The 12,957-nt window shown below is 42.4% G+C and overlaps 3 protein-coding genes across 8 annotated transcripts; 2 read left to right on the top strand and 1 right to left on the bottom strand.

The window, feature by feature from the left end:
• Nucleotides 1-1,535, top strand: LOC124327472 (lactosylceramide 4-alpha-galactosyltransferase-like). Of its 2 annotated transcripts, XM_046786409.1 has the most exons (4): nucleotides 1-160; nucleotides 224-244; nucleotides 310-980; nucleotides 1,051-1,535. In XM_046786409.1, exons 1-4 carry the CDS (start codon nucleotides 56-58, stop codon nucleotides 1,403-1,405), a joined length of 1,152 nt encoding a protein of 383 aa, XP_046642365.1. In that variant the 5' UTR covers nucleotides 1-55; the 3' UTR covers nucleotides 1,406-1,535. The 2 variants fall into 2 exon arrangements, with proteins under 2 accessions (XP_046642365.1, XP_046642364.1); XM_046786408.1 differs by having other exon boundaries at nucleotides 1-244.
• Nucleotides 1,536-1,605: 70 nt separating this feature from the next.
• LOC124327471 (cytochrome P450 302a1, mitochondrial-like) lies at nucleotides 1,606-3,964 on the bottom strand. 4 transcript variants are annotated; one of them, XM_046786405.1, is made up of 9 exons: nucleotides 3,873-3,964; nucleotides 3,576-3,789; nucleotides 3,132-3,369; nucleotides 2,871-3,061; nucleotides 2,605-2,806; nucleotides 2,385-2,550; nucleotides 2,070-2,318; nucleotides 1,809-2,015; nucleotides 1,606-1,739 (listed from the first exon to the last, which is right to left on the bottom strand). In XM_046786405.1, the coding sequence occupies exons 2-9, from the start codon at nucleotides 3,646-3,648 to the stop codon at nucleotides 1,623-1,625; spliced, it is 1,443 nt and encodes a 480-aa protein (XP_046642361.1). In that variant the 5' UTR covers nucleotides 3,649-3,789; nucleotides 3,873-3,964; the 3' UTR covers nucleotides 1,606-1,622. The 4 variants fall into 4 exon arrangements, with proteins under 4 accessions (XP_046642361.1, XP_046642362.1, XP_046642360.1 ...); XM_046786406.1 differs by having other exon boundaries at nucleotides 3,855-3,944; XM_046786404.1 differs by having other exon boundaries at nucleotides 3,576-3,893.
• A 515-nt stretch (nucleotides 3,965-4,479) lies between these two features.
• Nucleotides 4,480-12,489, top strand: LOC124327469. 2 transcript variants are annotated; one of them, XM_046786401.1, is made up of 18 exons: nucleotides 4,586-4,737; nucleotides 4,802-4,843; nucleotides 4,909-5,072; nucleotides 5,137-5,333; nucleotides 5,396-5,510; nucleotides 5,574-5,765; nucleotides 5,836-6,236; nucleotides 6,306-6,582; nucleotides 6,782-7,334; nucleotides 7,412-7,621; nucleotides 7,753-7,878; nucleotides 8,046-8,372; nucleotides 8,445-8,578; nucleotides 8,656-8,755; nucleotides 8,821-8,961; nucleotides 9,023-10,298; nucleotides 10,888-10,993; nucleotides 11,078-12,489. In XM_046786401.1, the coding sequence occupies exons 1-18, from the start codon at nucleotides 4,716-4,718 to the stop codon at nucleotides 12,257-12,259; spliced, it is 5,565 nt and encodes a 1,854-aa protein (XP_046642357.1). In that variant the 5' UTR covers nucleotides 4,586-4,715; the 3' UTR covers nucleotides 12,260-12,489. The 2 variants fall into 2 exon arrangements, with proteins under 2 accessions (XP_046642358.1, XP_046642357.1); XM_046786402.1 differs by lacking the exon at nucleotides 7,753-7,878 and having other exon boundaries at nucleotides 4,480-4,737.
• The last annotated feature ends 468 nt before the right edge of the window (nucleotides 12,490-12,957 follow it).

Consider the following 12,957-nt stretch of genomic DNA (forward strand, 5'->3'; position numbering starts at 1 on the left):
TCCATTTAACAACGACTAAAAATTTTGCTGTGGGAAGAATAAGTCACTTTTGAAAATGCGTCTGAAGAACAAGATCTACTCATTGTTTCTTCATTCCATTTGCGTCGACATTGGACAGCGCTCATCGAATGTATTGACGATAAGTTCTCGTTTTTCTCGTGTAATAGTAAGATTGTTCCTACTTCTGTCGTGCGCCTTTATTTATTTTGTTTACTTCATTCAGGCAGGGACATTTTCCAAACAGGTTACATATACTGTTGGTCATTTTGAAGTTTTTCGGTTGCTCTAACGTTTGTCTATTTTCATCAGGATGTCGAATTACTTCTAAAAGCAAAATTTAACAGAAAGCAGTGTTGCCTCTCTCCTGGTGAGTTAGAAGACATTTGCGGTCGAAAAAATTGTACTTTGCCAGCATGTACAGATCCGGAGCCTTCGATCCCTGAACTTGAAATCGATCCAGTGAATTCTCATTTCAGTCGTGACGAAAAAGACAGTGCCTTTTTTATTGAGACGTCCGGCAGCGGTAGCTTGAGTTTTCGTCAGTCTTGTGCGGTGGAGTCACTTGCCTTTCACAACCCGAATTTGACAGTTTACGTGCTTTTCGTGAACGTGAAAATCAACAGCAGCGTCATCACCTTACAGAAACTGAGAGAGAAATACGGAAACATTCGACTCATCAGCATCAACTTGGATGACTATATGGCTGGAACAGCCCTAGAGTATTGGTATCACTGCATTCATTGGAAGAAAGGGCCGTATCACGTCAACAATTTGAGTAACGGACTTCGTTTACTGACCCTGGCCAAATACGGCGGATATTATTTCGATCTCGACTTTGTTTTCGTTCGTTCCCTTATTAAGTATTACCGTAATTTTGTTGCCGCCCAAGATAACTACGATGTCAATAACGGTGTTATCCATGCGGAGTTGAAAAGTCCGATCATCGAGTTGGCCACGACAAACTTTGTCGACAATTTCAGGTACAGGGCGTTTGTTATTTGGTTAAACGGCAGCACGAATTTATGTAGTAAATTCCTGTTTCCTTTATAGCCCATGGGTATGGGGACACAACGGACCAGCTTTGATTTATCGTGTCTTGAAAAACTGGTGCAACGTTGACAACGTAAAGTCGATGGACTCTGCTAGCTGCCGGGGATTCAACATTCTACCGAGAGAATCATTCTTTCCTGTTCATTACACCGACGTGGAGGAATTGTTCATCCAGCGGATGGAAAACGAAACGGAAGCGATGCTTGATTGGCTGACGGATAAAGTGGTCGGAGTTCATACTTGGAACAAAATCAGCAAAAGCCAGCCAATTTACAAAAGTTCACGACAGGACTACGCTCGACTCGTTCGAGACAACTGCCCTGTTGTATTTTCCATCGCACCGGAAATATTTTGATGCGCAGTGTCAAAAAAGTACTTTTTGTCTTTCTATTCGGTTGTATATTGATATTTCGAACAAAACACGCTTAATAATTTTTAACATTATTCGCGCGTTAGTTGCAAAATTTTCTCGTGGGATTCATTTCGTAGTTACATGATCGTCATTATCTGTTTTCTTACCATATGTCACATTTATTTTCTTTGTCTTTTACATTCGCCCATAATCCAAGAGGTCAGCAATCTCTTCGTTCGATAAAATTAAATTTTAATGGTGCGTCTGGACGATTAATTAGTTGAGATCTAACATCTAATTCCGCTCCATTCCACTCGATACTAAACCGCTTAACTAACTGTAATTTTGATTGAAACAACAGTGAATTGAATATTATTGTCACAATTTTAATATTTTGTCCTCTTACCCGTGCCAGAAGGATATACAAATTTTGTTCTGCTAGTCTTCGAGCAATGCAAGCTCGTGGTCCGTGCCCGAACGGCAATACTAAATATGGATGTGTTTTTTCATAAGCTGGATCTCCTTTCATCCAGCGCTCAGGAACAAATAGCAGCGGGTTTTTAAAATAACGATCCAGCTTACATGATACCTGATTTTGACTCACTAATATAGTCTAAGAAACGAAAATTAATCATCACTCCTCTAAATCATCATGAAAAAGACTTACATTTTTCGGACAATGATATCCTGAAAAAGACGAATCTTCAGGCAAAATTCTTCCAACTCCAATCGATATTGGATTCAATCTAAAGGATTCTTTTACAGCAGCTTTGAGATATTTTAATTCCGCAAGAATATCTTGTGTTACAGGACTAGTGGAATTGGGAACGAAGCGATTCACTTCCTGATACACTTTTTCTTGTTTTAGTGGGTTTCTGGCTAAGTGATACAATATAAAGCTCATTGTATAAGAACTCTAAGAAAGGGAAAGCAATCAAAAACATTTCTGAATTTTAGACCAATTTATATGTTTAGTTGCTACCGTATCAATTCCCGCAAGAAGCATGTCGGAAACCATAGTGACCACATCTTTGACATCCAGGTCCTTGGATGTTAAATAAACTTCAAGCAATGTTTTCTGAGATTGATCCTGATCATTCCTGCTACGTAATTCAGCATTTTTTGCATTGACAAATTCTGATGCAACCCTATTATTATTTTTTTTAATTAGCAAGAAAATGTTTAATTATTTTCCAGAATACCTTTCAAAGTATTCTTGGGAACGCGTAATTCTTTTATAAGCCGGTGTGTTCCATTTCCGCCAGAACTGAAGACCGTTGTCCGTGCGGAGTATTTCACTATTGGTGTCGCTTGCAGCCTGAATAAGCTTATTCGGACAGGAATCGCCCGGTAAATCTGTACGCAACGATCCTAATCGCGTATCAAACGTCACCAAACCAATAACTTTTGACAAAGAGTATGTGAATTAAATAGAGAATTTCACAGTAAAAAATATTACAAATCATACATTCCAAAAAGACTTTGGAAAGATCTTCCAAAAAATCTGGCGACGTTTTGTTCTTCTTAATTGAGATGGCAATTTGTTCTGCAAATTCGGATGAAATGTTATCAATACCGGGAATATATTGACGGATATTCTCCATCATATTTATTGGACGTTGAAGGGCTTGTCGTAAGCGATACCACTCGGGTCCATTCCTGTTAATAAAAAAAAGAAACTAAAAATGAACTGCAATATTGTTTTGAATGACAAGGAAATTCATTTTACGTTGGAAGCAGACCCCCACTATTGTAGATGTGGGGTCTTTGGAGTCTATAGAATTCGAGAGCCGTATGACTTCGTCGTGATGGATAACGACCCTCCACCTGGTACATCCGCTCAATGTCCTCCGGCCGATAAAGCAATAAAAGATTTACGCCAGGTAAAATTTCCTCTCGTACGATAGGGCCGAATTGCAGATACTTTTTCAATCCAGTAACATGCAGTTGGTCAAATGAATACTGTCCTGACCGTCAGAACCGCATATTAATTCAATCATTATTTCCAAGTGTGTACGCATTAGTATACGTAATTAAATTGTGTGAACTATAATAGCAAAGTAATGACATCCACCCAAATTCGCACAATAATATTTTCATTTTCTTTATTAATTCAAAAAATTTCATGTATTTTGTATTCATACTACAACTCCATACAATTTTCTCGTCTCACCTATGGCGTAACGCCAGATGTTTCCAACAACTGGAAGCGGTTTAGGACCCGGTATTGAACCAAAAGGTTTCATTTCCTTAGTCGAATCGGAAGTTGGGAATTGATGCGGACAGTTGTGGATGCATGTTGTTTGGTTAAAATAGTAAACTTGTTTGTCAACACATTTTTGCCCACCGCAAAGTCGACTTGGAAGACATTGAGTCCAGGGTATTTGCTTAGAAAACATTTTAAATTTATCAATAACAGTTGAAATAGTTGTGACACTCTGAGAAAACTGACAAGTCTAGTCTGGAATACTTTCTATTCTGTGACAGGAAAACAGATCCATTGCCTTCTGTCAAATTTCCAAGGTCGTTCAATGGGGAGGGTCATCTGCGGACTAATACGCCTTCAAGCAATTGGCAACACAGCTGAACGGCAAAAGTTCATTCAAAATGATTAAATACTCTGTTGAATGTTGATAAGTAAACAATTCATTTTGATACCTCGAGACTTAATCGAATTATTCCATATGGCGACAATGAAACACGGGGAATGTAACAACACAATATAAATCGTAAAGCACTGATGGACAGTTGTGATGACGACTGTGCTTGCACAAATTGATTTGATTTATTTCGTTTATCTACTAAGCTAGTGTGAATTTGTGAATTGTAAATCCTTATCTTAAATTTCTAATCATTCCAAGTTAACCCTATCTTTTCCATAACAAGTTAACAACAACGGCTTCCAGCTTCCTCTGACCAGTCACTAGGACTAGGGAAAGCTGCTTCGCCAGCCAATCTATATGCTTGTCCCGGCTGTCTATAAGAGTGTCGCAGTGTTTACTGGTTTCTAGTACACAGCGCCATTTTTATGCGGTGAGCAACAGCAAAAATGGTCACTGACTCATCGCTGCTGTAGTCTGCAAACGAAAAGAAGAAGCCAAAGCCCTAGGAGATGATTTGTGTGTGTTGATATGATTTCTTCATTTTAATTGATGCATTTGAAATTATTCAGTTTTACTCAGTACAATGTCTTAGATGTAGGGCTAAACAATTCACCAAGGAACTAGATTAAACTTTGTCCTTCATGCAGTTGTTGTCATAGTGATACTTGATGATTAATTACTCCTTCATCAAAACACAACTTAAGTGAAAAATGACAGCCTATTATGTCAATGGTAATTATAAGTGAATGTTTTTTTATGTGAGGCCTACTGCCATAATTCTCTTTAATTAAAACAGTTGCCGAATGGAGTCCTGAACAGGTTGCTGACTGGATGCGAGGTATGATACAGTCTTATTACCATGTACATGGCCATTCTAGATCGCAGCATCTTAAATTTTTACAGGCTTGGATGATACACTTGTTCCGTACATACACTTCATGCTCAAACAGGAAATCAATGGCCATAGACTCCTCTCCACGACAGTTGAAGATTTGCCTGTATTTCATATAGACAAACTTGGCCACCAAGAAATCTTCATGGGAGCAGTTGATCTTTTGAGAGATTTTGTAAGATGGACTTTAATCAAATAGTAGTTGATAAACATTTTCTATATTCATGTATTTGCATTAGCACTACAACTTAGATCGAGAAAATCTTCAGTATTTGGCCATGCAATTGGGCTGCAAAGCTAGAAGCCTTTACAATGAGCTAAGAATTATTTATCAGTCATTTGATAATGGGAAAACTGAGCAAGTGACAACTGCAACTCTTGCTGCAGTAGCTGATATCATAGATCAAGTTAAAGATCTTTTATCCTGGCTTGATCGGTGAGCATTTATATTTTTACTTTTAGTTTGCTTTCACCATTTAAATTTTTTCTGACATTTAGGACACCTTTTGACGGCCATGAACCATATTTAGAAGTTAAGGGCAATTTGCTTAAAATATGCCTTGAACTTGCCACAAATGCACAAAGGGATTTGTTTGCTGAACACCCAGTTCAGGTAGAAAACATTCAATAAAATTTCCTTATTGATGTTTAATGGAGCACTATGTCTGATAACTAGGTTATTCGAGAAGGCTGCATCTCTTTAGTCGGAATTACCGATAGAATTATCTGCGAATTTCTGGATCCTTTGGTATTACAACCAGCCTCTCTAGATGTGGCCACTATAAAGAAGAAACCGGAGGAAGATGTCGTGGTTATTAGTTCTCATTCAATTTCTAATAGTTTCGATGGAATTGATCTGTGGTTACAGGTGATTTCTTGAAAAGAAAGATTTATTTGAACAATTTGTGTTCTAATGTTTATAATTTTTATTCTTGCAGGGCATGCTTATTCAGACATCGTATAAAGGCGTTCATGTTATTGGGGCTGTTAAATTCCAAAGTCCAGCCCATCAATGCGGGAAAATAGAAGTAGGTGATGAAGTGGTACAAGTCAACTACCAAACAGTTGTTGGTTGGCAGCAGAAAAAGCTAAAAGCTGCTATGTTGGAGAATCCGGCTAAAGTGATCCTGACCCTTAAAAAGCGGCCTCGTCATTCGAACAATTTTGGACAAATCTACGTGAAGCCTTACAGGCTGCCAAGTAAGAAACGAGAGTCCTACCACTTTCGATGGCATCTAGGTGGTGACGGTCAAACCAAACCGGAGCTTACTTCTTCTTCCAAGGCCATCGACTCGATGTCTATTAGTTCTGTTCCAGTTGTGCATATTGCCCCTCCAGTGTAAGCATTATTATTCTTTTATCTAGTTCTGCTTAGTTGACTTAACTGAATCATGTATTTCGTGAACAGAATGGCTGAGGTGACGGCTGCTGAACTCCCCTCAGAAGTGGAGAGCGACGATACTGACGACGACAGTTTCTTGCCAGATAATCACGATCCCGTCGCGGCCGCCGCTGCAGCTGCAGCAGTTGCTGCTGCCACGGGTTCGGATGCAGTGGGAGGCGCAACCGCTTCACCCGCTAGTGTCCGTCTCATTTTGCCGAAGAATAGATTGAGTATTCAGCGAAGGGCGACAGTAACGGGCGCAAGTCCTACTTCATCCCGCCCTGCTCTCAATATCGAGCAGGTAAATTTAAAACATGACACATCTAGTCTTTTTATCTTATCATAAGTCACCTTTATCATTAAACCTTCTACATTTTTTAATGCTTCCTTTACAACAGCAGGAATAAGGACGGTAAAGATGTAGATTTTTTGTGAAAGTTTTGATTTTTGTAGTTTTTGAAAATTGCTTGCTGAATTTTTTTATTTTTTTTTTTCCCCAGTTTTGGAAAGAGTTGAAAGAAGGTCAGCAAAGTAAATCACCAGAGCTGCTCGACCTTCTTCGTCAACAGCAACAGCAGCCCGAGCAACGACCACACAGCAGTGTCGGCCACTACGACGGCCAAATTCGTCGACCACACATGAAAGAATCAAATATCAGTCGACAGTCAGAAACTTCTGCGTCCGATAAATCAGAGCTGCTGTTATTGCGAGAAAAGGAGAAGGTCAATGTTATTTCTTCAATGTTGATAGCCGACAAGATCAGTGAGGAACCGAGTGACCTATGTGTAGGGATCGACCAGTTTCAAAAAGACAACAAACAATGTGATGAAAATGAAGTAGAAATTCGGTCGCCGTCGAGAAAAGTATCCCAGGATCGACCGAGATTGGATAAGAGTCAAAGTACACCGACTTACGAATCAGTGTCAGGTGATATGACTTCTTTCGAAGAAAAGCTGCGCGATATCCGTCTTCGCAAACAAATCCGAGAAGAAGAAGCGCCTAATCCCATTTCAGAAAGTTTAAATCATAGCTCTTCTCCCCCTCCCATTTCCAGTAAGTTCAAGTGGTTTCATTAGGAAATGCCGTGAAGTGTCGTATCCTAATGATTTTCTTTTTTTTTCTTACTGAAGTTGCCCCACCTCTGTCACCAAAACCGGCATTGCCTCCACGAAACAAAGTTCGACCCCAAGCAGATGAGGATGCTGAACTAGCCTCAGTTAATTCGTTAACTTCCGCTTCCTTCACGACATCTCCAGATTCCACGTCGAATGCACTCATCAGCCCCACCTATTCGCCCATCCCGGCGGTGGATAATATGTCGACTCAAGAAATGAGCGCAGGTAAATAAGATTTTTATTCTCCGTTTGTGTGGATGCATTTGCTTGATGTTTTGTAGCTTTTGAACCTTATCGTCAAATGTGGCTTATTGTTTCTGTTGTTGTCGTCGAATGTTGTCCGTTGCAACTGATAGGTTTGAGTTCTGTCTTGTCAAATCCAACATCGCATGAACTGTCGCATTTGGGTTTACGTCCGCACGAAATCCGCGACCTGATCCGTCGCGGACTTTGGCCTCGTCATCCCACCGATGAAGATCGAGGTACATTTTCACTACACAAATATCTAATACTTTGTCCCCATTGACTTATTAGTATCTTGAAACTAACTCTTTTATGATTTTTTTCCTGTCGTGTTGTTGTTTATTCACTTGTTCGTGTTGCGTGCGGATGCGACACGTTGTATTCTATGTGTTACTTGGAAAAGTAGCGCTGCCTGCTTTGACTCGAGTAACCCGTCTGGACTCCAATTTCGATCCCGTTCCGGGTAGCACCGTCCCACGGATCGCCCCTTCCCTCTTGGTAACATACGCACATCACGACGAGGAAGTTCACGTGGCTCTTCCTCCAGTAAAAACCAATAACAGCCACAGCAATAGCAGCCATTACGGTGTCATTAATCCAGCTGGTCGAACCCAATATCAACATATCAGTCAGCGCCCAGCACATTACCAACAACAGCAGCCACAGCAACAACAATCTGATAACGAGAGATCGTCATCTGATGGATTACGACGTCGTGGTGTTCCGTGCCGAGGTATAAATCATAAATTTGCAGAATTTGCATTTCTTTCGTTCGATTATAAATGTATTATTTACAAAACGACAGAACTTGGAGAAGGGGATTGCCAAGGTTGGCTCTTTCGGCGTCGCCAGACGCGAGGATTCTTTGCCGGACCACGATGGACGCGACGCTTTTTTGTTCTAAAGCGTCATACTTTGTATGGTTATCGTGATCCTGAGGTAAATGAGAAACTTGACGATGAATTTTCCATAATTTATTTAATTAAACCAAAATATTTTGTTTTGGTACTTGATAGGATCAAAAGGCAGAAAGCTTAATATGTTTGCCTGGATTTAGTTCATCCGTGGCCGCTGAAGTAAAATCGAAAAAGTTTGCATTTAGGATTTTCAATCCTGGTAATTATTAGTGTCAAAACTGTTGCAACTTTCTAAACTTCACTAATTTACTATCACATTGTTAGGCACAATGTTTTACTTCGCTTGCGAGAGTAAAGAAGAATTAAACAAATGGCTCAACACGGTAAAGCAATCGGCCACGGCACCTTATGGGAATTCTAGTGAGGGTTCTAGTATTCACAAGGACCCATCGTTTATCACTAAAGGTTTGCCATTTTAGAATATTACAACCCTGAAACTTGTGCTTACGTGACATTTATGATTTAGGAGCTTATTACAGTGAAACAGAAGATGAATCACTCGACGAAGCAGAAAACCATAAAATTGGTTTGGCCTCCACTCTAGGTCGTAGAAAAGGGAAGATCCCGCCTGCATTGCCCCAGCCGAATTCGCACAAAAATGTTCCGTTTGGAGGGACAGCGACTTTAGGTCGAATTAAAAAGAGTCCTGAAAATCCCTATGTCTATACAGAGGAGAAGAGTCCTCAGTCTCCTTCGAAGGCCAATAACCGGAGTCCGATGGCAGCCAGTTTAGATCGAAAGTACTTGCGTTTCTTGCGCGTTGCCCCCGAGAAACAGCCAGTACCAACACCCCAATTTCGCAGCTACCGTAAACCTTGCCCTTCGCCGTCACCAACTGCCACTTCTGCGCCGACCGCATTACCTCCTTCCCCTTACTGGATGGACGGATCCAAACCTCCACCACGGCCTCCTAATGAGTCGAAACCGGCTTCGCCATTCAAACCGCAACCGTCGCCAACAGTGATGAAAGACAATGTGGAATCAAACGGATCTTCATTTGATTTCTCATCACCGATCCAACCAAAGCATGCCCAAGCTAGTCGCCATTCGGCCGAACGTGCTGCCCCGCGGACGAACCATTCTGATGCCATCAACGCCTTCCGAAAAAGCATCAGCACGTCAAAGTTGCCCAATACGCCTCATTTGCAGCAGACCAACCTGAATACCACAGCAGAAATATCGTTGACGGAAATGAAAGAACGTCCTGGCTCTGCAACGGTCTTTCCACGCCGTCCCAGCCGACGACACAGTATTGAAATTATCGATACGAAATCTCCCAAATCTCCCGTTAAGCCTCAGTTGGCTCCGAAACCTAGCAGCGCCCGAATCATGGGTCGAAACGCTGGATTAGATTCTTCTACTGACGTTACGCCTAGCGACGGAGTCCAACGTCGAGCCATGTATGGCTCATTGAATCGTTCCAGCTGTGGTGACACAGACATCTATGGCAGTTTGGAATCCGGTTACGCCAAAATCAAGCCGCGTAATTCTAGCAGTGCCAGCGACTATTACCGAAGTGGCAGCACTGGAAGTTCTGCCACTCTAAGTCCCCACAAGTTGGAATCTGTGGGTCGCCGTTCCAGTGTGAGCTCTTCGAGGCGGTCAAGCACCGATTGTGGTTCCACCGTCAAGTCTGGAGGAGTCAGCAGCAGCCTTTCTAAACTGCCCTCACCTGGTGCTTCCCTCTCACCCGCTTCACCTAGCCGAGGAGTGTTTGATTTCAACAATGTGGATCCTTTTGGGTATGAATTGAACTTGTCTGAAACTAGCTCTTATGTCAGGAGGCATCGCTCTAAGACTCTTGAACTTTAGAATCTACCTCAAGTTCCTTTCTGGTTATAGTTGTGCATCACTATGTGATGTGTGGACCACCTCCGTCTGCAATTTCGCGCACTATATGGCCCGTAAATTGTTCGTTAGGGCTTTTTCTTTTTTCGGAAGTGGGACTATTGTACAGACACTATTCAGTAAAGGCAGTCAATAAAGTACATTGTGCTGACTTTGCCCCCCTTTGCTCTGACTAACGAGCCCCGTCGTTATAGTTGGCTCACTAAGCGGGGATTTCTTTTGAAGCCCCCCTTCTCATTAGGCTGAATAGAGTGTGGGGTGGAGATTCCAGAATACAGTGTGACGACACTCCTGATACACCATTGTTAGTGCGTGTAGTGAAGAAAAGTAAACTATATTTTCACTAATGAGCATCTAGTCCGTTTTGATTCCATTATATTTAATGGAAAATCTCTTTGGAAGCAGCATATAGATAGGGAAAAATAACCTTTTGCATCAAATGTATATGGATACTAAGTTTGGTTTTTATGTTTCTCCAAATAGGAAAAGTTATCGTCAAGGTCCGCCAGATCAATTATGGATCAATTCTTTACGCAATGGAATGACCACTAGTCCAGGAAAGCATGGCTGTAGCCCCGATCGTCCAAAGGTAATCAAACGCACTTAATTGTTTCCTTGTGTATCATTTTCACGAGAGATTGTTACTCATTATTCTGAATTTCACCCAAACCAGAACTCGAGCGCCAGGCTCAAAAGTACATCCTGTTATCAGCCAATGAATTTCCCGCTCAGTCCCAAAGACGACGCCAAAATGAGAGCTGCTTTTGAAATGAATTTGGACGTCACGTCTCCTGCGACGCCAGATCCTGACATTCACAAAAGCACCGGAGCTGCCGCTGATGCGAAGCAGTTCTTTAAAATGTTGGTTTCGCCTAAATTCGGACGCAAAACGACGTCGTCCTCGCCAACCATTCCAGCCAAAAACAAAGTTATTGAAGCGTCTTCACCCCCGTTCACGACTGCCACGACACCGTCACCCCGTCTGCAGAAGACACTTTTGGGGTCACCGCGGCTCCATCGGGCTATTTTCGGCAACTCTAGAGATAAACGTAAGAAGCTGTTGGAAAGTGGCGAGCCCCACTTGCGTCCGTTTGTTGCGGAAGAGTCGGCCACGAATTTCGATGAGCGTACGGAAGCAGACGAATCTCAATCGAGTTTTAATTCGTCCGTCTCGAGCGAGTTTTCTCCTCGTTACTCACCGGCGTCGACCATCCATCATCGTTCACTCCATCGACCGCCCCCGTTGATCAGCCCGTTACAAAGTCCGTCGGTTTCCAGCAACAGCGGAGTGCTCGTCATGTCGCCTTTCGAAGATAGCAGCGGCAGTTGCCCGGGAACGCCGAAAACTCCGCTGCTCAAGCCGGCCATGGGCGTGTCGATGATCGGCAAGCAACGACGAACTCCTTTGGGTCCCGATTCGCCGTTCGGTCCGCCGTTGAGTCCAGCCTTTTCAACTGGGGGTGGAGGTTCTTTGCGCCACCATTCCTCGACGACTCAATTTCCGTACACGCTAACCCCCAAAGAATCGTCTCCCGCTCCAGCACCGCCATTGATTCCGTCTAGTGGAGAACTCGAGTACCCGCCCGTCTTCGAGCCGGGCACCTACAGTCTGTCTGAGAAGAATGTGGAAATGCATCTGACGTCGACTCGATCTTCTTTGACTTCCTCTTCAATGCCGCCCGTCCCAGCACCTCGCACTAAATTTCTATCGTCGACCACTAGCCGCCTGTCACATTCGCCGTCGATGGAATCCACTTCGAGTTCCAGGGAATCCACTTCCAACGTTTGCCAGCAACACCGCGTTCACGTGCGTCTGGAAACGGGTCGCTCCATCGACGAGTCATCCAATGCTTGAATTTAGATTGAATTGCGTGTTCTTCTTTTTTTTCTTTTTTACTTGTTGTCTTTATTTGAAGTGTACGTGGTGTTTTCGTCGGATCTGTGATGTAATGACGTTCTTTTGTTTCGAACCCGCTGCCAGTTTGCAGTTTTCGTCTTCCAAATTCACCGACCGTTTGCAATTTCATTTCGGTTTCTACACAATTTTTCTTGAGCCAAAAATATAACCGCTTTTTTCTCGTTTCAGCGCTGTTCTTGTGTGCTGCTGCCCTCACATCTAGATTGGCATTGGATGTAGTTGGTTGACTTGCCGACGTTGCGTATAATTTCATTTGGTAAACCACGAAAGAGCACCGCCAAAGAACGTCCGTGGAATATCTGCATCTCATTGTGAGGCCGCTTCCCTGTTTAGGTATTCCGTCTCGGTCGTCAAACAAGTCACTGAGAGAGAGAGGGAGAGAGGGCATATATCCTCAAACATCAAAAGAAAGAAAGAAAAAATCACTACCCAATAATCAAGTTTGCTGTTCGGACTTGACTGAATCTGCGCTCTCTGACCAAAAGTTTGGAGATAGCAAACAGCAGGAGATGTTGAATCACCATATATCCAGATCGCGATTCATGTCTAGTAGTTCATGCGCCAAGAAGAAGATGAAGTCTGGGTATTTTTTTTTCTTTTTCCCCCCTCTCTTTTCAATTAAAAATGCAATTGCG

This window comes from Daphnia pulicaria, chromosome 2 (genome assembly GCF_021234035.1).
Source record: "Daphnia pulicaria isolate SC F1-1A chromosome 2, SC_F0-13Bv2, whole genome shotgun sequence".
NCBI classification, from domain to species: domain Eukaryota; kingdom Metazoa; phylum Arthropoda; class Branchiopoda; order Diplostraca; family Daphniidae; genus Daphnia; species Daphnia pulicaria.

Bases quoted from the DNA above. Each gene is read 5' to 3' on its own strand.
- LOC124327472 (XM_046786408.1), top strand. From the start codon at position 56: ATGCGTCTGAAGAACAAGATCTACTCATTGTTTCTTCATTCCATTTGC. The intron at 245-309 runs GTTACATATACT...TATTTTCATCAG, and splicing joins CAGGGACATTTTCCAAACAG to GATGTCGAATTACTTCTAAA. The intron at 981-1,050 runs GTACAGGGCGTT...TTTCCTTTATAG, and splicing joins AACTTTGTCGACAATTTCAG to CCCATGGGTATGGGGACACA.
- LOC124327471 (XM_046786404.1), bottom strand. From the start codon at position 3,801: ATGTTTTCTAAGCAAATACCCTGGACTCAATGTCTTCCAAGTCGACTT. The intron at 2,551-2,604 runs GTATTCTGGAAA...AAATAATAATAG, and splicing joins TCCCAAGAATACTTTGAAAG to GGTTGCATCAGAATTTGTCA. The intron at 1,740-1,808 runs GTAAGAGGACAA...TCAAAATTACAG, and splicing joins TGTATATCCTTCTGGCACGG to TTAGTTAAGCGGTTTAGTAT.
- LOC124327469 (XM_046786401.1), top strand. From the start codon at position 4,716: ATGACAGCCTATTATGTCAATG. The intron at 7,335-7,411 runs GTAAGTTCAAGT...TTCTTACTGAAG, and splicing joins TTCTCCCCCTCCCATTTCCA to TTGCCCCACCTCTGTCACCA. The intron at 8,962-9,022 runs GTTTGCCATTTT...TTTATGATTTAG, and splicing joins CCCATCGTTTATCACTAAAG to GAGCTTATTACAGTGAAACA.